This window comes from Bos indicus, unplaced genomic scaffold (genome assembly GCF_029378745.1).
Source record: "Bos indicus isolate NIAB-ARS_2022 breed Sahiwal x Tharparkar unplaced genomic scaffold, NIAB-ARS_B.indTharparkar_mat_pri_1.0 scaffold_46, whole genome shotgun sequence".
In the NCBI taxonomy this organism is placed as follows: domain Eukaryota; kingdom Metazoa; phylum Chordata; class Mammalia; order Artiodactyla; family Bovidae; genus Bos; species Bos indicus.
The window spans coordinates 163953-190239 of record NW_027223715.1 but is presented as its reverse complement, the minus strand read 5'-3'; the positions used below and the strand labels follow the sequence as shown (position 1 = coordinate 190239).

Below are 26287 nucleotides of genomic sequence, written 5' to 3'. Positions count from 1 at the left end.
AAAACCCTGTGGTTACTACCAACTACATAGGAAGGGGCCTATAGATCTTGAGAAATATAAGTCGGACCAAGGAACTAACCAAAAATGAACTGAACCCACAATACTCACAACAAAACCAAAGAAAGTCCTAGATATATTTTTACTATTTTTACAATCATTGTTTCTTTTTTTTTTAATTTTTTTTAAAAAAATTTTAAGTCCTCTATTATTCCTATAATTTTCACTTTTATAACCTATTACTTTGCAAAAAAAAAAAAAAAAAAGACCCTATTTTTTTCTTCTTCAGCAAACTTCATATATATATTTTATAATTTTTTGACCTTGTTTTTTGTTTTTTTTTTTTCTTCTTCTTCTTTTCTTTAACATTGTATTTTTGAAATACCAAACTCTACTCTAGATTTTTAAGTTTAGCTTTTTGGTATATGTTATCAATTTTGTACCTATAGTTTTTTTTATAATTTCTGTGACTTTTTTTTTCTCTGTTTCTTTCTCTTCTTCTTTTATATAACGTTGTATATCTGATATTCCAAACTCTACTCTAGATTTTTAATTTATGCTTTTTGGTATTTGATATCAATTTTGTACCTGTATTTTCTTTATAACTTTTGCAACATTGTTTGTTTCTGTTTGTTCGTTTGTTTTCTCTCTTTATTTTTCTTCTTCCTTTTTTTTAACATTGTATTTTTGAAATTCCAAACTCTACTCTAGATTTTTAATTTTTCCTTTTTGGTATTATTTATCAACTTTGTACCTGTGTTTTCTTTATAATTTTCGTGACCTTGTTTGTTTTTCTTTGTTCATTTTTTCTCTCTTTCTTTTCCTTCTTTTCTTTAACATCATATTTTTGAAATTCCAAACTCTACTCTAGATTCTTAATTTTTGCTTTTATGTATTTGTTACCAATTTTGTACCTTTAAGAACCCAATCTTCAGGACCCATTTTTTCACTGGGGAGCGAGATTACTGCCTTGACTGCTCTCTCTCCCTTTGGACTCTCCTTCTTCTCCACCAGGTCGCCTGTGTCTCCTCCCTAACCCCTCTCTACTCTACCCAACTCTGTGAATTTCTGTGTGTTCCAGACAGTGGAGAACACTTAGGGAACTGATTACTGGCTGGATCTGTCTCCCTCCTTTTCATTCCCCACTTGTATCCTTCTGGCCACCTCTGTCTCCTTCCTCCTTCTTCTCTTTTCTGTATAACTCCGAGAACATCTCTGAGTGGTCCAGTTGTGGAGTGCACATAAGGAAGTGACTACTGGCCAGCCCACTCTCTCCGCTGTTGATTCCACCTCATCTCATTTGGGTCACCTCTAACTCCCTCCTCCCTCTTCTCTTCTCCATGTAACGCTGTGAACCTCTCTGAGTGACCCTCACAGTAGAGAAACTTTTCATCTTTAATGTAGACATTTTATCAATGGTGCTGCATAGAAGGAGAAGTTTTGAAACTACTGTAAAAATAAGACCGATAACTGGAAGCAGGAGGCTTAAGTCCAAACCCTGACTCCAGGAAACTCCTGACTCCAAGGAACATTAATTGACAGGAGCTCATCAAATGCCTCCATACCGACACTGAAACCAAGCACCACACAAAGGCCAACAAGTTCCAGGGCAAGACATACCAAGCAAATTCTCCAGCAACAAAGAAAAACAGCCCTGAGCTTCAAGATACAGGCTGCCCAAAGTCACCTCAAAACCATAGACATCTCATAACTCATTACTGGACATTTCATTGCACTCCAGAGAGAAGAAATACAGCTCCACCCACCAGAACACCTACACAAGCTTCCCTAACCAGGAAACCTTGACAACCACCTGTACAAACCCACACACAGTGAGGAAATGCCACAATAAAGAGAACTCCTCAATCTGCCAGAATACAGAAAGGACACCCCAAACTCAGCAATTTAAACAAGATGAAGAGACAGAGGAATACCCAGCAGATAAAGGAACAGGATAAATGCCCACCAAACCAAACAAAAGAGGAAGAGATAGGGAATCTACCTGATAAAGAATTCCAAATAACGATACGGAAATTGATCCAAAATCTTGAAATTAAAATGGAATCACAGATAAATATCCTGGAGACAAGGATTGAGAATATGCAAGAAAGGTTTAACAAGGACCTAGAAGAAATAAAAGAGAGTCAATATATAATGAATAATGCAATAAATGAAATTAAAAACACTCTGGAGGCAACAAATAGTAGAATAACAGAGGCAGAAGATAGGATTAGTGAAGTAGAAGATAGAATGGTAGAAATAAATGAATCAGAGAGGATAAAAGAAAAATGAATTAAAAGAAATGAGGACAATCTCAGAGACCTCCAGGACAATATTAAACGCTACAACTTTCGAATCATAGGGGTTCCAGAAGAAGAAGACAAAAAGAAAGACCATGAGAAAATACTTGAGGAGATAATAGTGGAAAACTTCCCTAAAATGGGGAAGGAAATAATCACCCAAGTCCAAGAAACCCAGAGAGTCCCAAACAGGATAAACCCAAGGCGAAACACCCCAAGACACATATTAATCAAAGTAACAAAGATCAAACACAAAGAACAAATATTAAAAGCAGCAAGGGAAAAACAACAAATAACACACAAGGGAATTCCCATAAGGATAACAGCTGATCTTTCAATAGAAACTCTTCAAGCCAGGAGGGAATGGCAAGACATACTTAAAATGATGAAAGAAAATAACCTACAGCCCAGATTATTGTACCCAGCAAGGATCTCATTCAAGTATGAAGGCGAAATCAAAAGCTTTTCAGACAAGCAAAAGCTGAGAGAATTCTGCACCACCAAACCAGCTCTCCAACAAATAGTAAAGGATATTCTCTAGACAGGAAACACAAAAAGGGTGTATAAACTCGAACCCAAAACAATTAAGTAAATGGCAGTGGGATCATACTTACCAGTAATTACCTTAAACGTAAATGGGTTGAATGCCCCAACCAAAAGACAAAGACTGGCTGAATGGATACAAAAACAAGACCCCTACATATGTTGTCTACAAGAGACCCACCTCAAAACAGGGGACACATACAGACTGAAAGTGAAGGGCTGGAAAAAGATTTTCCATGCAAATAGGGACCAAAAGAAAGCAGGAGTAGCAATACTCATATCAGATAAAATAGACTTTAAAACAAAGGCTGTGACAAGAGACAAAGAAGGTCACGACATAATGATCAAAGGATCAATTCAAGAAGAAGATATAACAATTATAAATATATATGCATCCAACACAGGAGCACCGCAGTGTGTAAGACAAATGCTAACAAGTATGAAAGGAGAAATTAACAATAACACAATAATAGTGGGAGACTTTAATACCCCACTCACACCTATGGATAGATCAACTAAACAGAAAATTAACAAGGAAACACAAACTTTAAATGATACAATAGACCAGTTAGACCTAATTGATATCTATAGGACATTTCATCCCAAAACAATGAATTTCACCTTTTTCTCAAGTGCACATGGAACCTTCTCCAGGATAGATCATATCCTGGGCCATAAAGCTAGCCTTGGTAAATTCAAAAAAATAGAAATCATTCCAAGCATCTTTTCTGACCACAATGCAGTAAGATTAGATCTCAATTACAGGAGAAAAACTATTAAAAATTCCAACATATGGAGGCTGAACAACATGCTGCTGAATAACCAACAAATCACAGAAGAAATCAAAAAAGAAATCAAAATTTGCATAGAAACGAATGAAAATGAAAACACAACAACCCAAAACCTGTGGGACATTGTAAAAGCAGTCCGAAGGGGAAAGTTCATAGCAATACAGGCACACCTCAAGAAACAAGAAAAAAGTCAAATAAATAACCTAACTCTACACCTAAAGCAACTAGAAACGGAAGAAATGAAGAACCCCAGGGTTAGTAGAAAGAAAGAAATCTTAAAAATTAGAGCAGAAATAAATGCAAAAGAAACAAAGGAGACCATAGCAAAAATCAACAAAGCCAAAAGCTGGTTCTTTGAAAGGATAAATAACATTGACAAACCATTAGCCAGACTTATCAAGAAACAAAGGGAGAAAAATCAAATCAATAAAATTAGAAATGAAAATGGAGAGATCACAACAGACAACACAGAAATACAAAAGATCATAAGAGACTACTATCAACAATTATATGCCAATAAAATGGACAACTTGGAAGAAATGGACAAATTCTTAGAAAAGTACAACTTTCCAAAACTGAACCAGGAAGAAATAGAAAATCTTAACAGACCCATCACAAGCACGGAAATTGAAACTGTAATCAGAACTCTTCCAGCAAACAAAAGACCGGGTCCAGACAGCTTCACAGCTGAATTCTACCAAAAATTTAGAGAAGAGCTAACACCTATCCTGCTCAAACTCTTCCAGAAAATTGCAGAGGAAGGTAAACTTCCAAATTCATTCTATGAGGCCACCATCACCCTAATACCAAAACCTGACAAAGATGCCACAAAAAAAGAAAACTACAGGCCAATATCACTGATGAACATAGATGCAAAAATCCTTAACAAAATTCTAGCAATCAGAATCCAACAACACATTAAAAAGACCATACACCATGACCAAGTGGTCTTTATCCCAGGGATGCAAGGGTTCTTCAATATCCGCAAATCAATCAATGTGATACACCACATTAACAAATTGAAAAATAAAAACCATATGGTTATCTCAATAGATGCAGAGAAAGCCTTTGACAAAATTCAACATCCATTTATGACAAAAACTCTCCAGAAAGCAGGAATAGAAGGAACATACCTCAACATAATAAAAGCTATATATGACAAACCCACAGCAAACATTATCCTCAATGGTGAAAAATTGAAAGCATTTCCTCTAAAGTCAGGAACAAGACAAGGGTGCCCACTTTCACCATTACTATTCAACATAGTTTTGGAAGTTTTGGCCACAGCAATCAGAGCAGAAAAAGAAATAAAAGGAATCCAAATTGGAAAAGAAGAAGTAAAACTCTCACTATTTGCAGATGACATGATCCTCTACATAGAAAACCCTAAAGACTCCACCAGAAAATTACTAGAACCTATCAATGACTATAGTAAAGTTGCAGGATATAAAATCAACACACAGAAATCCCTTGCATTCCTATACACTAATAATGAGAAAACAGAAAGAGAAATTAAGGAAACGATTCCATTCACCATTGCAACAAAAAGAATAAAATACTTAGGAATATATCTACCTAAAGAAACTAAATACCTATATATAGAAAACTATAAAACACTAGTGAAAGAAATCAAAGAGGACACTAATAGATGGAGAAATATACCATGTTCATGGATTGGAAGAATCAATATAGTGAAAATGAGTATACTACCCAAAGCAATCTATAGATTCAATGCAATCCCTATCAAGCTACCAACAGTATTTTTCACAGAGCTAGAACAAATAATTTCACAATTTGTATGGAAATACAAAAAACCTCGAATAGCCAAAGCGATCTTGAGAAAGAAGAATGGAACTGGAGGAATCAACCTACCAGACTTCAGGCTCTACTACAAAGCCACAGTCATCAAGACAGTATGGTACTGGCACAAAGACAGAAATATAGATCAATGGAACAAAATAGAAAGCCCAGAGATAAATCCACGCACATATGGACACCTTATCTTTGACAAAGGAGGCAAGAATATACAATGGATTAAAGACAATCTCTTTAACAAGTGGTGCTGGGAAATCTGGTCAACCACTTGTAAAACAATGAAACTAGAACACTTTCTAACACCATACACAAAAATAAACTCAAAATGGATTAAAGATCTAAACGTAAGACCAGAAACTATAAAACTCCTAGAGGAGAACATAGGCAAAACACTCTCTGACATATATCACAGCAGGATCCTCTATGACCCACCTCCCAGAATATTGGAAATAAAAGCAAAAATAAACAAATGGGACCTAATTAACCTTAAAAGCTTCTGCACATCAAAGGAAACTATTAGCAAGGTGAAAAGACAGCCTTCAGAATGGGAGAAAACAATAGCAAATGAAGCAACTGACAAAGAACTAATCTCAGAAATATACAAGCAACTCCTACAGCTCAACTCCAGAAAAATAAATGACCCAATCAAAAAATGGGCCAAAGAACTAAATAGACATTTCTCCAAAGAAGACATACAGATGGCTAACAAACACATGAAAAGATGCTCAACATCACTCATTATCAGAGAAATGCAAATCAAAACCACTATGAGGTACCATTTCACACCAGTCAGAATGGCTGCGATCCAAAAGTCTACAAATAATAAATGCTGGAGAGGGTGTGGAGAAAAGGGAACCCTCTTACACTGTTGGTGGGAATGCAAACTAGTACAGCCACTATGGAGAACAGTGTGGAGATTCCTTAAAAAACTGGAAATAAAACTGCCTTATGATCCAGCAATCCCACTGCTGGGCATACACACTGAGGAAACCAGAAGGGAAAGAGATACGTGTACCCCAATGTTCATCGCAGCACTGTTTATAATAGCCAGGACATGGAAGCAACCTAGATGTCCATCAGCAGATGAATGGATAAGAAAGCTGTGGTACATATACACAATGTAGTATTACTCAGCCATTAAAAAGAATACATTTGAATCAGTTCTAATGAGGTGTATGAAACTGGAGCCTATTATACAGAGTGAAGTAAGCCAGAAGGAAAAACACCAATACAGTATACTAACACATATATGGAATTTAGAAAGATAGTAACAATAACCCTGTGTACGAGACAGCAAAAGAGACACTGATGTATAGATCAGTCTTATGGACTCTGTGGGAGAGGGAAAGGGTGGGAAGATTTGGGAGAATGGCATTGAAACATGTAAAATATCATGTATGAAACAAGTTGCCAGTCCAGGTTCGATGCACGATACTGGATGCTTGGGGCTAGTGCACTGGGACGACCCAGAGGGATGGTATGGGGAGGGAGGAGGGAGGAGGGTTCAGGATGGGGAGCACATGTATACCTGTGGCAGATTCATTTTGATATTTGGCAAAACTAATACAATTATGTAAAGTTTAAAAATTAAATTAAATTTAAAAATTTTTTTAAAAAAAGAATAGTGGAGATCTGAATGGATGCCCCACCATGAAGAGCTTTGCTCAAAATACCAAGGAGTCTAGAATTTGTAAAAGAGTTGACAAGCATACAAGGATAATAAGTGAAAGGATATCATGACTCTATTTCTTCCTAGTTTATAGAGTGTTTTTATCATTAAATGGGTCTTGGATTTTGTCTAACTTATTTCTGTATCTATTGAGATGATCATGTGATTTTTGCCCTTCATTCTACTGATATGGTGGAACACATTGACTGACATTCATATATTGAATCAATCTGGCTTTCCTGGGGTAAATCCAGGAATATACTTGCTCTTATAAGTTACTGTACTCTATTAGTATTTTGTTGAGGGTTTTATGTCTATATTCATAAGGTTATTAGTCTGTAGTTTCCTTTTCTTGTAATATCTCTGTCTGGATAATACAGAGCTCATACAAAAGTTGTGAAGTACTTTCTCCTCTCACTTTTTGTTTGAGAACTATTAGCGTTCAGTTAGTTCAGTCGCTCACTCATGTCTGACTCTGTAACCTCAAGGACTGCAGCACGCCAGGCCTCCCTGTCCATCATCAACTCCCAAATCTTTCTCAAACTCATGTCCATCGAGTCAGTGATGCTATCCAACCATCTCATCCTCTGTCGTCCCCTTCTCCTCCTGCCTTCAATCTTTCCCAGCACCAGGGTCTTTTCCAAGGAGTCAGTTCTTTGCATCAGGTGGCCTAGGTATTGGAGTTTCAGCTTCAGCATCAGTCCTTCCAATGAATATTCAGAACTGATTTCCTTTTGGATTGACTGGTTGAATCTTCTTGCAGTCCAAAGGACTCTCAAGAATCTTCTCCAATACTACAGTTCAAAAGCATCAATTCTTAGGCACTCAGCTTTCTTTATAATCCAACTCTTACATCCATACCTGACTACTGGAAAAAAGTGTTGGTGTTAATTCTCCCTTTAAATGTTTAGTGGAATTCATCAGTGAAACCACCTGGTTTTCCTTTGGGGGTAGTTATTTTAATTGCTAATTTAATCTCTTATGTGCAGGTTATAGATATCTCAAGATTTTATTTCAATTTGAGTCACATTCAGTAGCTTGTGTCTTTCTAGGAATTTGTCCATTTCACCCATTTTCTAATACGTCAGCATACAGTTGTCTTTGTTTTTGCTTATATCCTTTTTATTTCTGTAAGGTCAATAGCACTGTATTCTCTTTCATTTCTAATTTTAGTAATTTTAGCCTTCTATTTCTTGGTCAGACTAGCCACAAAATTTTTGTTGATTTTTTTTCCAAAGGACCAAGTTGTAGTTTCATTCATTTTCTTTATTGCTTTTCTATTGCCTGTTTCATTTATTTCTACTCTGAGCTTTATTGTTTTCTTTCTTCCACTTGCTTTATGTTTAGTGGCTCTTCTTTCTCTTATTTCTTAAGGTGGAAGATTATATTATTAATTTTTTAATAAAGGCATTTACAGCTTTATATTTCCCTCTAAGCATCCTTGTGTTAACTGCATCTCATAAGTTCTGGTATGTCTTCATTTTCATTCATCTCAAAATATTTTCTAAATTTCCTTGTGATTTCCTCTTTGGCCCATTGGTTATTGAGGAATGTGCTATTTGATTTCCATATATTCCTGTCAATAAGAATTCAACCCATTTTTTAATCAGATGGTTTGGTTGTGTTTTTTTCATATTAAGTTGTGTGAGTTCTTTATATATTTTGGGTAATAACCCCTTATCAACCACATCATTTACAAATATCTTTTCCCATTTAGTATATTGCTTTTTTGTTTTGTTGATTGTTCCTTAGCTGTGCAAATGCTTTTAAACTTAATTAGGTCCCATTTGTTTATTTTTGCATCTGTTATCCTTGCCTGAGGAGATAGATCCAAAAAGATATTACTAAGACATGTCAGAGTGTTCTAACTATGTTTTCTTCTAGAATTTTTGTGGTTTCCAGTCCTACATTTAGATACTTAATCCATTTTGAGTTCATTTTCATGTATCTGTTTTCGTGCCTGTACCATACTGTTTTGGTTACTAAAGCTTTGTAGTATAATCTGAAGTCAGGGAACATGATACTTCCAGCTTTGTTCTTTTTTCTCAGGATCTTATCTTGAAGAGTAGTTCTGAAGTCAATAAATTCTTTCCACTTCTATCTGGGGATATTTTAAATCTTAATTTTTGAAGAACAGTTTTGCTGGATAAATACTGTGGGGTTGACAGTCTTTTCTTTCAGTACTTTGAATGTGCCATCCTATGGACCACTGGCTTCTATGGTTTCTGATGAGAAGTTAGCTGTTAATCTTGTTGAGGATTCCTTGAATACAATGTCACTGCTTTCTTGCTGCCTTCAAGATTCTTTCTTTGTCTTTGTCTTTTGTAATTTAATTATAGTGGATATGAGTCTCTTTGAATTTATCATCCTACATGAAGTTCATTGAGTTTCCTCAAAGTATAGATTAATGTTTTTCATCAAATTTTGGAAGCTTGCAGCCATTATTTCTTCAAATATTCTTCATGCCTCTTTCTCCTCTCCTCTGGCAATGTACATCATGTTGCTCAGCCCACACATTACCCACCTCATGCAGGCCCCCGATGTCACCTGCTCAATCACGGGTAGCACCTTGGGATTTGTTCCCACATTTAAGCCAAAGGGAAGCTGTGGCAAGAGTCACAGAATGGCTTCTAGACTTTATTCCTCCTATGTACCTGCCTCTAATACCAGTTACTTTTGTTTGTCCTCGCTGTTGTGAAATGCTCAGAGTAGAAGATTCTTGAGTTGACAGAGGCTAGTAAAGTGACTGTCACCCAGTTTAAAGATCTTCATGCATCAAAGATGCAAAAACTTCATCAGAGTCAAGGTATCTAAACATCATTTCCTCTCTATGGAAGCATGATCTTCCCCCAAGTCAGAAAAATAGGAATCATGAGGAGGACATGAATTCATAATAAATTTCATCTTTATTATTTCACTCAACTGAATACATTTACACACACCTTCCAGAATTTATTAAGGGTTATACAGAGTACAAAATTAATGATGACAGTCCATGCTCTTATAAATGGGTTAATCTTAAGATAACCCGATATTTTGAAATTTTAAAAAAGCAGATGACATAGATCATGTCCTCAAAATATATATAAAGTGGTTAGTATTGGAAACGTCTGAGCTTACACCTAACTGGGAGATTTCATAGTTCTCATTTATCACCCACAATACGTAGCTCTCAACATAATCTGCCTAGCTGTGAGTAGGAACCAAGAAGCAACCTTTAGTATGGAGACACCCATGCCGATGATTAGCGGCAGAAAGGCAGAAAGACACTGGAATGTCAGTGCTACATTGGCCCCAAACTGCTTACTCCTGGATTTCTCAACATAAGATACACAATAAATCCTTAATGTGTTTAAGCCATTATTATTTGAGTTCCTAAGCCTTGGGGAGGGGATTCTCAGTTAGCTCACTGGTAAAGAATCCATCTGCCAATGCAGGAGACACAGGAGACTTCGGTTCATTCTCTGGGTTGGGAAGATCCCTTGTAGGAAGAAATGGCAACCCACTCCAGTATTCTTGCCTGGAAAATCCCATGGACAGAGGAGCCTGTCCACGTGGGCTATAGTACATGGGGTCATAAAGAGTTGGACATGACTGAGCATGCATGCAAAAGCCTCAGGGGATGGGATGGGGGTGGAAAGAAAGAGAAAGGGAGACAAAGAGAGAAAGAAATGCAAAGGAGTTTTCAGTAACTTTTTCTGAAAATTCTAGAGGAAATCTAGAATTTTACTTAGAAGTTTAAATTTTGCAAGATTATCTAATTAGCAATTTTACCATGCTTCTAATGTTTGTTCTACTCTGTTTCACCATGAATGATTAGCAATAAAATCTTTTGATACTTCACAGATTTATGTCCATTTCCTCAGGGAGAGCAAAGGAGGGTAGACTGGGTCCCACTTTCCACTCCAGCTTGGAACAAGGAAAGGAGTAAGGAGTAACCACATGAGGAAAAGAAGGTCCTGAGAGCTCCCCTGGGGGAGCTGGGGAGCTGGGAGAACCTGGCAAGCAGTGCCCAGCAACAGAGAGGCTCACAGGAGTCCAACTTCTCTGTTCTGCCATGCCCAGGAGTTAGCAGGAAATTGTCTTACTCTCATGTAGCTGAATCCCCTGGTTCTCATGTGACTATCTGAATTCTGACCCCAGGCTTGCCTTGGCCTTAGTCCCAGTGTCTGTCCTGACTCCAGTCTACCTACACAGGTGAAGTGATTCTTGTGACTTGACTCTGATCCTTAATATCAGCCTAATATCTGAAGCCTTTTCCCAGATTCCCCTACCTTATTTCTTCTTTCTCCTTTATTATCCCCTACTACATGCCCCCTCTGACTATTTATTTACCTACAAAGAGCTGAAGCATCACAAGCTGAGATGCATTCATCTCTCAAGCTCTCAAAGTTGTGGTCCCTCTTCCCATCCCCCTGCCATGCCTTCCTCATGCTTGTAGCCTGAGGGTATCTTCAACTTAAAGAGACCCCAGACATTACATTTTCCTAGAGCCTTTCCTTTAAATTATTTAGCAATTTGTATGGCTTTTCCTGAATGTTTTTCTTATTTTGCCTATATCAAATTTACGGTGATGTTTATCCTGTCCACCACACTTTATCACTTTACTGGCCATTGTCAAAAGCTCTTCTGCCTGGCGTTCCCTGGCTTGGCCAGTTTCTTTGTTATTAAAAGCACAATATCTCCCCTTACATTTTTCAATTATGCTCTTAAGATGCTTGTTATTTGTGTTATTGACATAATCATCAATGTTCCCAGTCTCTAGGTCTTCCTTCCTGGTGAACAGCACGATCATGTATTTCATAACTTCTGCTCCAAAGATGCGCTCTAGCTCCCCCACTGCCTTTTTGTCCTCTGTAGTGATCCGTCCCAGCTGTAACACCATAACCAGAACTGTACTCCCTTCTTTATAGTAGGACCTACAGTCCTTGTCTGCCTTCTTAGGCTGGGATAGGTCCCCTTCAGCTCTGGACTCCTGAAAGAGTGGTGGAGTGTCCACAACCACAACATCCTGCCCGTTCCACGTCCTCCTGCCTTCCTGACAGCTTGTGGTGACTGGCTGTGCTTTCAGCTGAGAGTGGAACTCCGAGCTCCCGAGGATGGTGTTCCCACTGGCACTCTTCCCAGTCCCGCTCTTCCCCACGAGGATAATGCGCAGGGGCTCTGTTGAAAGGAAAGCAGGAGACATTACCCTATAAATGAGATCAGAGATGCACAGAGCTCTTACAATACATTTTATTGGGGTTTTCCTTATGACTTTGCACTTGTACTGCGATCTCACTCTTCCGTTCAGGCCTCATAGTTCTCAATTGTGAATTTTTACCAAGTTACTAATATCCACCTCAAAACAAAGAGAGAAAGAAGCCTATCTCATGCTCTTCTCTCCAGGAGAAATTATTTAATTATTTATCCTGAACCCACAATCTCATGGTTATACTTACAGGATATATATATATATATATATATCTTAAGTCCCTCTCTCATACCCTGAGAGAGTGTGGTTACCACGTACCTCTACAATCTGGTCTCACATCCCCATTCCACATCTAGAGGTGTGAGCCCTTCATCTCCATCAAGACCACACCCCTTGGTCCCCTCACAAGTAGATGCTCAGTTCTACATCCTTCCTTCAAGTTGCCAGTGTACCCTCTGGAGCGTTCTGCTCAGTCATCTAAACTCTATCCACTTTCCAAAGCCTGTTTCAAGTAGGCTTCCTCTACACAGCCCCTCTGACTTTCGCACATGCCTGTGCTTTTAGGATCTCCATTAAGAATGTGAAAGGGCACACCGAACAGATATGCTCCTTTTGGTCTGATGTTCTTTCCAAATGAGGATCTTTGAAGCAGAAGAGAATGGGATGAGTAGAACTAGGCTGGAAGAATCTCAGTTCAGGTCAAAAGGACTTGTAGCACTGAGTAGATGGGGACTTCTGCTTAAGCTGTGGGTAGGGTACTGTGGCTGGATCAATGAAACCCACTTAGGGCCATGTAGGGCATGACCCTCGGGAGCACCCAGGTTCCCTGTCCTTGTCCAGTTAAAATGGCCCCCCTTCTCCAACAGAGGGAAGAGTAAAGAGCCAAGAGACAGTCCTGGATCGTTGGTTCTACTCTTCTCTTCTTCCTCCCCTCTCCTCTCCTTCACTCCCTTTGCCTCTACCTTTCCCCCATCTTGACCTCTTTATCCACTCTCTTGGTTCTTTACTGTCTCATCACCAGCACTAAGTGCTAAGCCCTGGGCAACAGATACACTGCAGGGAAGACAAGAGACTGGAAAAGGTCAACTTTTTTCCTCAAGATGTTCACCATTCAGTTGAAGAGACTGGAGAAGAGTCAGGAGAGAATTAGAGACCACATCAGGACTTCCAGGTGGCTCAGATGGTAAAGAATCTGCCTGTGATGCAGGAGACCCAGGTTTGATCCCTGAGTCAGGAAGATCCCCTGGAGAAGGGATTGGTAACCCACTCCAGTATTCTTGCCTGGAGAATCCCATGGACAGAGAAGCCTGTGGGCTACAGTCCATGGGGTCACAGGGTCAGACACGACTGAGTGACTAACACTTACTTACTTACGGTACAATCATGGAAAGGCACGTAAATTTAGTAAAATATGGGCTTCCCTAGAGGCTCAGTGGTAAAGAGTCTGCCTGTCAATGCAGGAGACATGGGTTCAATCCTTGATCTGGGAAGATCCCGCATGCCACGATTACTGAGCTTGTGCTCTAGAGCCCAGGAGCCGAAAACTACTGAGCCCACCACAACAAGAGAGTAGCCCCAATCATTCCCCGAAACTAGAGAAAAGCCCTGGCAGTAACAAAGACCCAGCACAGCCACAAATAAATAGTTTAGTCCCTGGTGACTCAAGAGAGTAAAGAGTCTGCCCGCAATGTGGGAGACCTGAGTTGGGAAGATCCCCTGCAGGAGGGCATGGCAACCCACTCTAATATTCTTGCCTGGAGAATCCCATGGACAGAGGAGCCTGGAGGGCTACAGCCCATGGGGTTGCAAAGAGTCAGGCACCACTGAGCAGGCATACATGTGGATTTATTTCTGCTTCCAGCAGGAGTCCAACATTGGGATGCCAGGCTGGAAGAAGAGGCTGAGGCAGGAAAGAAGCTGCAAGAGGCAAGCCCAGCTCTGAAACATTTGCAAGAAGGCTGGGGGCACCTGTGCCATGTCCAGAGCCTCTGCTGGTGCTGCACTTACTCACAAATGTTTGAGACTCCCTCGGGACAAACTGTGGGCCCCAGCCTCAGCTAGGGCTCCAGGATGCATTATTTTTTTCCAGCTTTTTCCAAAAAAATATTTATTTTTAAATGGAGGATAATTGCTTTACAATATTGTGTTGATTTCTGCCGTACATCAACATGAATCAGCCATAGGTATATATATACGGCCCTTCCCTCTTGAACCTCCCACCCCATCCCACCCCTCTAGATTGCCGCTGAGCCCCGGTTTGAATTCCCTGAGTCATGCAGCAAATTCCCACTAGCTATCTATCTTACATAGGGCAATGTATATGTTTCCATGCTACAATCTCTCCATTCGTCCCACCCTTTCCTCCCCACCCCCACCATGTTCACAGGTCTGTTCTCTGTGTCTGTGTGTCCATTGCTGCTCTGCAAATAGGTTCATCAGCACCATCTTTCTAGATTCCATATATATGCATTAATAAACAATAATTGTTTTTCTCATTTTGACTTACTTCATTTTGTATTCTAGATTCATCTACCTATATTGTAGGTTCATCCACCTCATTAAAACAGACTCAAATGTGTTCCTTTCCATGGCTGAGTAATATTCCATTGTATATATGTATCACAACTTCTTTATCCATTCATCTGTTGATGGACATCTAGATTGCTTCCATGTCCTAGCTATTGCAAATAGTGCTGCAACTCAATACCAGAAAAACAAACAACCAAATCAAAAAGTGGACAGAAGACCTAAGCTTGCATTTCTCCAAAGAAGACATACAGATAGCTAATAGACACATGAAAAGATGCTCAACATTGCTCATTATTACAGGATGAGTTTTTGTTCTAACTTATCTAGATAATTTTCCACTTTATTTTGATGCATGATGCATTCAAAAGAATACAGATATGAGCTTAACAGTTTTTAAGGATTATCTTACCATGTGGATGGTCCTTCCTCTGAGATGTGTCTTCATTCATACTATGCTGAGATGTGTCTTCATTCACAGAATCCTAGAAAGAAAACGAAAAGGGGAAATGAGGCACACAGATCTAAAATCTGTTTTTCACAATGTAAAGGAATGGAGACGCAAGTATATAATTCAGAGTAATTTGATGATTAGAATGTGGGCAAATCAGTCATGGTCACGGTCATGGTCCCTGCTGGCCTGTGTAGTTTCATCCATGATGAAACTGATCTTGGGACCCCACTGTTGCTACTGCTGCAATAGGCTTCCCAGAAGTAAGAAGGTTGGGTTTCTCTTTGTTTATCTCTTTCTGACTTACTTCACTCTGTATCTAGGTTCATCTACCTGTATTCTAGGTTCATCCACCTCATTAAAACTGATTCAAAGGTGTTCCTTTCTATGGCTGAATAATATTCCATTGTATATATGTACCACAGCTTCTTTATCCATTCATCTTTTGATGGACATCTGGATTACTTCCATGTCTAGGTGGATTTGTGGGGCTTAAATGCCATCTCACCCAGGGATTGTTCCTAAAGCACTTTCTAAATTTACTTTCCCACAGTCCCCCCTATGAGCCATCAGGGAAGCCCATACTATTTCCACTAGTAACAGTAATTCTTTCCAAAGTCTCCCAGGGTCCTTGCTATTCCTGGAGAAAATCCAGAAGCTTAAGGAGAGCTTCTGGACTCCCTGGAAGAAGAAACCAGTCAAGTGAGGCTTGTGCAGTGCCTTTGAAGGACAGGGAAGGGAGGAGATTGGAAATCAAGCTTCCCATGTTATCTCCAAGGTCTTCAGGAGAGAGATGACGCTTCTAACGTGAGACCGAGCACAATTTGGATCCTTCCCCATCCAGACAGGCAACTGGAGACAATGAAGGATGGACAGCCAAACACATAATTAACATCCCCTTCAACTGCCTGGAGAAGCCTCACTCCCCACAGTTAAACTGGCATGAAATCATGAAACTTCCCTAGTGGTCCAGTGGTTAATAATCTGCCTGAAAATGCAAAGGACATGGGCTTAATCCCTAGTTCAGGAAGATTCCATACGCTGCAGGGCAACTAAGCCCAGGTGCCACAATTACTGAGCCTGGGCTCTAGAGTCCAAGTCCCAAAGCTATTGAAGCCCGAATAATCTAGAACCCATGATCCACAAAAAGAGAAGCCACTGAAATGAGATGCCCGTGCACTGCAACTAGAGTAGCCCCTACTTGTTCCAACTAGAAAAAGCCCAGGGGCGACAATGAAGACCCAGCACAGCAAAAAATAAATAAATAAAATGTTTCTTAAATTGGCATGAAATCAAAAGTCTTAAAATCAACTAAAATAGCACTCCACCTATTTGTGTGAAATGGATGGGTGCAGGAAGGGTAAGGCACAAGAATGAATAAGGGGGGAAAAGAGTAATTGTAAAATAGTACAGGCAAGAAGACTCTTGAGAGTCCCTTGGAGAGCAAGGAGAACCAACCAGTCCATCCTAAAGGAAATCAGTCCTGGATATTCATTGGAAGGACTGATGCTGAAGCTGAAACTCCAATATTTTGGCCACCTGATGTGAAGAACTGACTCATTTGAAAAGACCCTGATGCTGGGAAAGATTGAAGGTAGGAGGAGAAGGGGATGACAAAGGATGAGATGGTTGGATGGCATGACTGACTCGATGGACACGAGTTTGAGTAAACTCTGGGAGTTGGTATTGGACAGGGAGGCCTGGCGTGCTGCAGTCCATGGGGTCACAGAGTCAGACATGACTGAGCGACTGAACTGAACAGGCAGGAGCAGAGGCTGACCTGGATCAGATGGTAGTCATGGTGACAGAGAGAAGCAGGTGGCTTCCAGGTGCCTCAGTCACACAAGACGATGACACCCTGGAAGCCAGATGCCAGCTGGCAGTGGTTTCAAAGCTGACATCTGCGCTTAGGTTTGAAAAGCATGGTGAGCAAGACAGTCATTGAGAAGAGAACTGAAGTTGTACAGATTTCAGAGGGAAAAACAAAATTCTGGACATGTTAATTTTGAGATACACTACGAGAGCAACATCAAATAGCAATTGGATGGATAAAGGAATCAGAACTCAGAGGAAGGACCTAGACTGAAGGGATTAATTTGGAAACTATTAGCCATAGCTAAAGCTCAAAGCTGTAAAAATGCAGAATCACCTGAGGGAGAAAAAAGTGTCAAGAGTGGAGGAAGGGCTTGAATCAAGCCCTGAAGATGTCAGCTGTTAGAGACCGTAGAGGTGGACTCAGCAAACTCTTCGGTAGCAAGAGAGGAGAAGAAAACAAGGAGAGTGTGGTTTTACTGAAGCCAAGGGAAGAGAGGGTCTAATGAGTCATTTGTGTGTCCAGTACTATGAAGGGTAAAGTCAGAAAAGGACTTAAATGTATCTATTAATTTGCAAGTAAAGTAGCCTCATCTTTCCAGTTTATGGATAAATATCCCCTTATTGCTGTCGTTGTTTAGTGGATAAGTCGTGCCCAACATTTTCATGACCCCATGGAGCCCTGCCAGGCTCCTCTGTCCATGGGATTTCCCAGGCAAGAATACTGGAGTGGGTTGCCGTGTCCTTAAAAAAAAAAAAAAAAAATCCTATGCAACATTTCACTTATTTGTGTCTTTATCTCACCAGCTTTAACAACAGAGATCCTTGGAGACCTTAACAAGAATTCTCACCTGGAGGCTACGGTCTTCATCCCTTAAGTTCACCGCATATGGTCCGTTGTTTTCCACCAAATACTTGACCTTGCCGAGGAGCTCCTTCACCTGGGCATCATTCTCATCCTTACTTGCCTTGTTGTTGAAAGCGCAGTATTGACCACCAAAGCACTGAACCAAGTCCCGAAGAGATGTGTTGTTCTTAACATAGTCCTCCAGCGAGCCATCTTCATCCTTTCGAGTGAAGACGATAATGGTGTGCCTTCTGGCTTTCTCTTCAAACACCTTCTGGATGTGCTCGGCTGTTTGTCTGTCCTCCACCGTATAGTTGCCAAGGGAAACTACCAGAAGCAGAGCATGGAGGCTGGGAGCCGAGAGCTCCAAGCAGCACTTAATGTTATCCACAAAAGCAATGTCATCTATTGAAGAGAAAAGGTCGGGGGTGTCGATGACCACAACCTCCCTCCCCTGCGTGATCCCACTCTCTCTCTGGCAGCTTCTAGTCACCGGCTGCTCACTGAACCTGGACTTGAACACGGCTTTGCCCAGAATGCTGTTTCCTGTGGCACTTTTCCCTGCGCCACGCTTCCCTAAGAGAAGAAGCCTCACTTCCATTGTGGAGGAGCCCTGCTCTGACTCGCTCTCCTGACTTGGGCTTCGAGTGCTTCTGTTGGGACAAAAAAGAAACACATCAGTAATCAAAGCTCAGCTGGGAAAGAATCTGCCTGCAATGCGGGAGACCTGGGTTTGATTCCTGGGTTGGGAAGATCCCCTAGAAAAGGGGAAGGCTACTCACTCCAGTATTCTGGCCTGGAGAATTCCATGGACTACAGTCCATGGGGTTGCAAAGAGTCGGACGACTGAGCCACTTTCACTTTCAGTAATCAACTCACAGAATGAATAGAGGAACAGCATGAAAGTACCTTCTCTTTCTGACTCTTTTCTCTGAGGATTTGGATAACTGAAGTCCTAGACTCAGACTAGACGGGGACAAGGAATCCTGTTTCCCAGATTCTTCTCTGTGCTCTTGTCTCTAAAACAAACCCATGTTCTTGCTAGCTAGACCTCAATTCAGAGCTGGGTATTTTACCACCCTCTAGTTTCCTTTTTGAAAATCAGACTGGGAGGAGTGGGGTTTATTAAGTTATAAGTGTTTGTTGTAAAATTTGGGAAAACCTTAAAAATGATGAAGGAGAAAATGAAATTCTTCTGTACTCCCAACACCAAAAAAAAAAAAGCAGAAAGAAAATAAATTAAAAAATAAATCCATATTGGTAAAAATGTCAAAATATTGTTGATTGCCTAAACAAACACCAACCCCTTCTCAATACACATCACCAACTCTACATGCTGGAGGAAATCTACACACTCACTGAGATACAGGGGGGACACAGATGGCCATGTGCTAATTAATCCCTGGAATTTGTGACCAAGTGCATTACTTTACCTGGTTCAGGGCTTAGCCAGTATAACTAAGGACCTTGTGATGGGGAGATATCCTTGGGTCACCATGGTGGTGGTAGTTTAGTCGCTAGGTTGTGTCCAACTCTTGGCAAGCCCGTGGACTGTAGCCCGCCAGGCTCCTCTGTCCATGGGTTTCTCCAGGCAAGAATACTGGAGTGGGTTGCCATTTCCTTCTCCAGGGGATCTTCCCAACCCAGGAATCAAACCTGGGTCTCCTGCATTGCAGGCATCTTATTTACCGACTTAGCTATGAGGGTCACTGAGGTGGGTCCAATATAATCACGTTATGAGAGGTTCAAGAGTGAGAAGAGATGGGTGAACAGAAGCAGAGATCAGAGACTGAGAGGCTCGAAAATGCTACATTGTTGACTTTAAAGATGGAGGAAGAGGTCATGAGCCAAGCTTGAAAAAGCAAGAAAACAGATTCTCAGGATCACAGCCCTGCCCAGCACCTTGATTTTAGGACATGTGACCTCCAGAACTGTCAAATAATAAATCTTTGGGTTTTGAGCAATTAAGTTTGTGTCAATTTGTAACAGCAACAGTAGGAAACTAATACATTCTCTCTCCCAACTTCCCTTCCAGCTAAGGGTGTCCATGGGACCCCCTTCTCCCTGGTGAGAGCTTAGGGAATACTTGCTTGGGGCTTCTGGAAATGCTATTGTTTTCCTGATGGTAAGGGCAGACTCAAGTCGAGAGCTCCTGTTGTCACCCCTTGCCCCTTCTTGCATGAAATTTTAATGTGATTGCAGGAAATCACAGCAGATATTGTGGGCAATGGGGCAACAAATAGGAGGGACGAGAAGTCAACGTTTATCACCAAGCTAAAGCTGGCAGAGCAGAAGGATAAAGAGGGTCCCTGATGATGTCACTGAGCTGCTGGAACACCCTCTGGACCCCTTGGTTAAATAAACAATCAATAGTCTTACAAGTTAAGCTGCTGCTACTCAAAATGGGATTCACAGACTAGCAATATTGCCAACAACTGGGTCCCTGTTAGAAACCCAGAGTCCTGGGCCCCACCCCAGTCCCCTGCATCAGCACCTGTAGTTTCACAAATTCCAGGTGATTCCCGTGAACCTTCACATTTGAGAAGCCCGGGTGGGAGTCATCTTTAGTTCCTAACTGATTCAGAATCCACAGAAAGAACCAAGCTTCCTCATCCATTTCTCCAGTAGTCCATCCTTCCCAGATGATTCTGTCAGGTACCAGGGACCCTACTGTCCAAGTGTGCCCCAAGGTTCTCTGTTGTGTCCCCTGGATTTGGTCCATTTGTGAACCAGAAAGCCTTAATCACCAAAATCAATATGACTCCATTAGTATAATTTTAAAATAAGTCCTACTTTTCTGATCGAGCAAGTCCTAACCCCTTGCACGTGTTCAAAATTTTCTTGCTACTCTTAGCTTTTTCATCTTCTCTAGAACTTTTCAATCAGTTGTCACTTTCCTGATGAAATGCTGAACATTATTGCATTGAATTCACAGCTTTGGTTGAGAAGAACTGACATCCCAATGCTGCTGCTTTTTGTTGGTCAGTTTTAAATATGTTCTAATTTCAACTGTGATTTCTTTCCAACCCATAAATTTTAAAAAGCGATTATTAAAAAATACATTGGGAGACTATCTTTTCATTTATTTTTGAATTTTATTGCTCTATGGTCAGAGAACAACATCTGTATGAAATAGCTGTCACTGGTAGAGGTTTACTTTTTGGCCGAATAAAATTTTTGTAAATGTCTCCTGTGGGCTTGGAAGGAATGTGTGGCCTGTAATCATAGGTGCCTTTCACAATCGGGGACCCCACCTCACATCTGCTCCCTTAGTTCCAGTCCCCTAGTATGCACCCCCACCTCCTGTCTGCCTGGAAACCCTCCATTTTACACCACGAAATGGCAACCCACTCCAGTGTTCTTGCCTGGAGAACCCAGGGATGGGGGAGCCTGGTGGGCTGCCATCTATGTGGTCGCACAGAGTCGGACAGGACTGAAGCGACACAGCAGCAGTAGCAGCAGCATGTCACCTCTGTGTCAAGCCCCTCCTGGTTTTTCCAGATTGAACTGGACTTCAATAACTTAACTTCCTGCTTCTACCCTTCTCCTAGAATCTGTCATCCTTCTACACTCAGAGACAGACGGTATCACTCATCCGCCCCAAGTCCCCCATTGGCCTTCTACCCATTCAAAGAACAGGTAAAGCCTTCACAGTGGCATCACCAACTCAATGGACATGAGTCTGAGCAAGCTCTGGGAGCTGGTGATGTGCAGGGAGGCCTGGCGTGCTGTAGTCCATGGGGTCGCAAAGAGTCGGACACGACTGAGTGACTGAACTGAACAAGACCCTGCCTGATCTGGCCTCATCCACCACCTGTTTCCACCTTGCTTTGTCTGCCTCCCTGATAGTCCTCAAATATGTGACCTTGGGGCTTCATGCTGGTGGCTTACCTGAGCTAGAACATTCTCCCCCCAGACTTATGCCAGGCAGGTTCACTTCCTTTAGGTCTCCACCAGACCTGTTTCTGTGGTTCAAGAGGCCTTTTTCAGTCATCCTATATTTAAAAGTTACTCTCCCCCCACACCCCACAAACACACCCCATCCCCTGCCCTGCTTTATTTTTCTACACAGTACCCATTTTCAATGAAAGGTGCATTCACTTGCTTATCACTTTCTTGTTTTGTCTCCCCATTACTAGAAGGAAATTGTTCTGTTTCATTCACTAACATATCTACAACGTCAAGAAGACATTCAATAAATACTCGCTATGACTGAGCAGATGGTTACTGACTTGAAGGACAAAGAACCACAGCTGAAGAAAGTGAAGGAGAAAAGCCCTTATTCTGTGCAGCTATTTTGAAAGTTCCCGCCTCTTATGAGAAGAGTATTGGTGGACTGTGAGGAAGGAATCAGAGAAGGCAGCAAAGGAAGGACATAGACCTGCCCTCAAGAAGCTTCACCCTTAGAGGAAATATAGGGCTGAGCTGAGGAGAAGTTCATCAGGGCCATGGATGGAGGCCTTGGCTCCTCCCTACAGGCATCTGCTGGATCTCCACATGATGCAAGAGGCAAAGCCCATCTCAGCTCAAAACATGCACCTCCAAGGTTACGGCAAGGAGAGAAGCCCAGTCACTGTTGGGACCCTTCTAAGAGCCTCTTCTGACCCAGACACACCCCTGTACAAAGACATCCTCACCATAATTCCCCATATCCTGACTCTCCTTATTGCCATCATAACACTGCTTCTATCTAGTGTTATTTATTGTGTTTACTTTTTTCATTTTCTCTTTGCTGCCCTTAGCATGAAACTCTATAAGCAGAGACCATGCCTGTCTTGTTCTATGTCCCTGAGTCCTAATATTATGTCTGGCATATAGTACATGCTCAATGAATGGTGTGCAACAAATGGTGAGAGTGACAGATGTGAGGAAAGGAAGAAAAATTGTTTCTAGAAGTGGAAAGGGAGACTGAAGTGATGTCCCTTTGAATAATAAATAACAAAAGAGTAATAATTTGAATAACTTTGAATAATAAAAGAGAAGTGACTTTACATTGTTTCCTGATCAAGTGAAGAAGTGGTATATTTTTGCACATTAAATTTTTTAAAAGATTAGTGAGTAAATAAGCTTGAGGAAGCAGAGACCTTCAGCAGGCCAAAGAAAAAAGGAATTTATTTCCCAAGTACACATCATTGTTTCATATGGTTCCTCATCATGATGAAATGGATGAGTGTTTATTAGACCCCTTCCAGCCAATGATGCCATATTCAATCAGAACTTATTCTTTCTCCCTCTGTGTGTGAATATATATATATATATATATATATATATACACACACACACATACATACATACAATTGTCCAACCTGTACCATTTTCTCCCAAGGGTACAGAAAATCCTTTTAAGGACAAAAGGGAACCAACCCACTCCCACTCTCTCCTTGATAACTCACATTTTCTCATCATCTGCCAGACCACTCTGGAGACTCCAAGAGAGCAACAGAGAGAAAAGGACAGACAAACAGACTTTCTCCAGAACTCCTGCTGACATTCTGAGGCAGCCTCCACCTTCTTCTCAGGATATAGCCCAAAGGGGAACATGGCTTCAGGCATTCATCCAACCAAAGCTTCCTCCCATATCAAGGGCAGTCCACGCGTACTGAAAAAGGTGGTCAGAGAAGCTTCTGGAGCCCTTCTTGGAGAGATCTCAGTCCCAGCCCAGCAGGAGGAAGGAAAAGAGTTCACATGCGACAGCCTAGGAGGCTTAAATTTAGATAAAATCTGAAAGTATTTTGTCTTTCTGACCAAACACTGACCACTTTCAATGCACAGTTAATGGAATCTTAATTGTGCAAGGGCTGGGAAATATCTTTTGAACTTTTTTTTTTTTTTTTTTTGAGCTTTTGAACTGTGGTGTTGGAGAAGACTCTTGAGAATCCCTTTGACCTCAAGGATATCCAACCAGCCCATCCTAAAGGAAATCAGTCCTGAATGATCACTGGAAAGACTGATGCTGAAGCTGAAGCTCCAAATGAGCCTTGGCCACCTGATTGAAAGAACTGACTCATTGGAAAAGACCCTGATGCTGAGAAAGATTGAGGGTGAGAGGAAAAGGGGACAACAGAATATGAGATCGTTGGATGGCATCACCGACTCAAGGGACGTGAGTTTGAGTAGACTCTGGGAGTTGGTGATGGACAGGGAGGCTTGGCGTGCTGCAGTCCATGGGGTCGCAGAGTTGGACAAGACTGAGCGACTGAACTGAAATGAACTGAGAAATAACAGGAAAGTGAATGTGGAAAATCAGTGTCCAAATGGCCAGGTTCCCTGCCCCCTGCTTCTCAAGGAGGCAGGCAGCTATCGCTGAATTCCCAAGGGCGGGGGTGGGGGTATAGTACTCTGTGTCACAGTCATGAAATTAGGGGATTCGAGGAGCGGATCGCGCCCCTTGTTTTTCTTCCAGGCCTTCATAGGTGGGGAGAGCAGCCCCTCCCAGACCTGCCCCTTCCTGGGAAGGCTGCCCTCGGGCATGACTCCTGGGACGGCGGGAACCTCTGGGTGCCCCCTCCCCGAAAACCCCGGCGCCGCAGGCTGGAGCGGGAGAGACATCCCAGAGCCCCTGAAAGCAAGCCCTCCAGGTGGCCGTGTCCCGCCCTGGGGGTCAGCCGCCTTCCCCTGCCCCATCCCCGCCCCCCGCCCCGTGCCCAGGCACCCCGCAGCACACGCACCTCGGTCCCCTGGTCTCTCAGCCTCAGCGCCGCCGGGTCCCGCCTGCCGCTGCGCTGGGTGAGGAGGCCGCTCGGTCCGCTCAGGGGATGGAGGAGCCGCGCGAGGAGAGAAGGGCAGAGTCAGGAGCAATTCGGAAGAGGAAGAGGTTTCTAGAAATAGATTTCGAGGGCGGTGGGAGGGGAAGTTCAGTAAGCTACGCCGCATCAGCAGGGTGAGAACGTCAGGGTCAGGGCGGTCGGAGTCGGGGAGGGACGGCGCCCACCCAGCTCGGCGCGCCCACAGGCGGGGGCCCCCGCGGGGCCGAGGCGCTGAGCCTCAGCCGAGCTTCTGAAAGGGCCTTCGGAGGAGAAAGCTGGCTGTGCCCAGGGCCCAGGACGGGGTGCCTCTGGGGGCAGCGGGCCAGCGGTGGGGAGGGCCCGCAGGACCCCGCCCGCAGCTTTCCTGTGGATCCGGATGGAAACCCGCAAACACAGCTTACCTTCTCCCACCGTGTCCCTGCCCTCCGTCGGCCCTGCAGGAGCGCTCCCGGCTTCCTGTAACAGCGGCTCTCCTGCCTTCCGAGGTGAGGGCCCTCCTTGAATCCCATCCCCGGAGAAACTGGGGCCTCGGACCTGCGCTGCTTCCCGGAGGAAGTCAAGTTCTTTGCCCGGAGCTAGTCAAACATTTGAAATGCTAGACCTCCGATGCTTTCCTAGAGTTCATAAAACAAAACCCTTTTCCCTGAGCCATAAGTGTTCAAAGCTTCTTACTAGAGGAGGAGGTCGAACGCAGAGGAAGACTTTATTTTATTTTATTGTGGTTAAAAAAAAAAAAAAACCCCACCTCAAACTGTGTAGCACTGAATCCACTATCTTGACCATTTTTAAGTGTACAGCTCAGCAGCATCACGTGTCTTCTCCACGTTGTGTAGAGTTCCAGAACTTTTCCATCCGAATACCTGAAGCCCAGGCCCATTCAATGCAAATGCCCCTCCTCCAACCCCTGGTAACCACCTTCTATTTTATGCGTCTATGATTTTGGACAACTTTGGATACTTCCTGAGACTGGAATCTGACGGTGTTTGTCCTCTGTGACTGACTTTTTCCGCTTAGCTTAATGTCCTTCCAGGGAGAGGACTTTCAGTCACTGTGCAGAGGCCCTTGAGCTCGCATTGCTACACCAGGCTGCAGTCCTTGAAATGTCTGAGGTGGGTTGAGCCTCCAGGGACCAACCCATGGAAGGAGGAGCAGTGGGAACTGCACTGGGTTTGAGGGGCTGCTCTGTCCCCGTGGGGTCCCCCTCCCCTCTGGGCTGGTCTTCAAGTTCAGTCTGCCACCAAGAGGGACACACCTTGGAGGGGAAACTGACAAAGGCTCGCCCATCACCTATCCTGCTTGTTGCTGTTCTGTCACTCAGTCGTGTACAACTCTTTGTGATCCCATGGACTGCAGCACACCAGGCCTCCCTGTCCTTCACCATCTCCCTGAGTTTGTTCAAACTCACATCCTCAATTGAATCGGTGATGCCATTTAACCATCTCCTCCTCTGTCGCCTCCTTCTCCTGCCCTCAATCTTTCCCAGTATCAGAATCTTTTCCAATGAGTCAGCTCTTTGTATCAGGTGACCAAAGTATTGGAGCTTCAACTTCAGCGTAAGTCCTTCCAATGAATATTCAGGGTTGATTTCCTTTAGGA

General features: G+C 42.4%; 1 protein-coding gene across 1 annotated transcript in view; it reads right to left on the bottom strand.

Moving 5' to 3' along the window:
• LOC139181975 (GTPase IMAP family member 8-like) overlaps positions 1-23486 on the bottom strand; it is a 77516-nt gene extending 54030 nt beyond the window's left edge. The window contains 4 exon segments of the mRNA XM_070785460.1: positions 11808-12278; positions 15248-15320; positions 17950-18598; positions 23413-23486. Of these exon segments, the coding sequence (XP_070641561.1) occupies positions 11808-12278; positions 15248-15320; positions 17950-18598; positions 23413-23486 (1267 nt within the window).
• Between the last annotated feature and the right edge of the window lie 2801 nt (positions 23487-26287).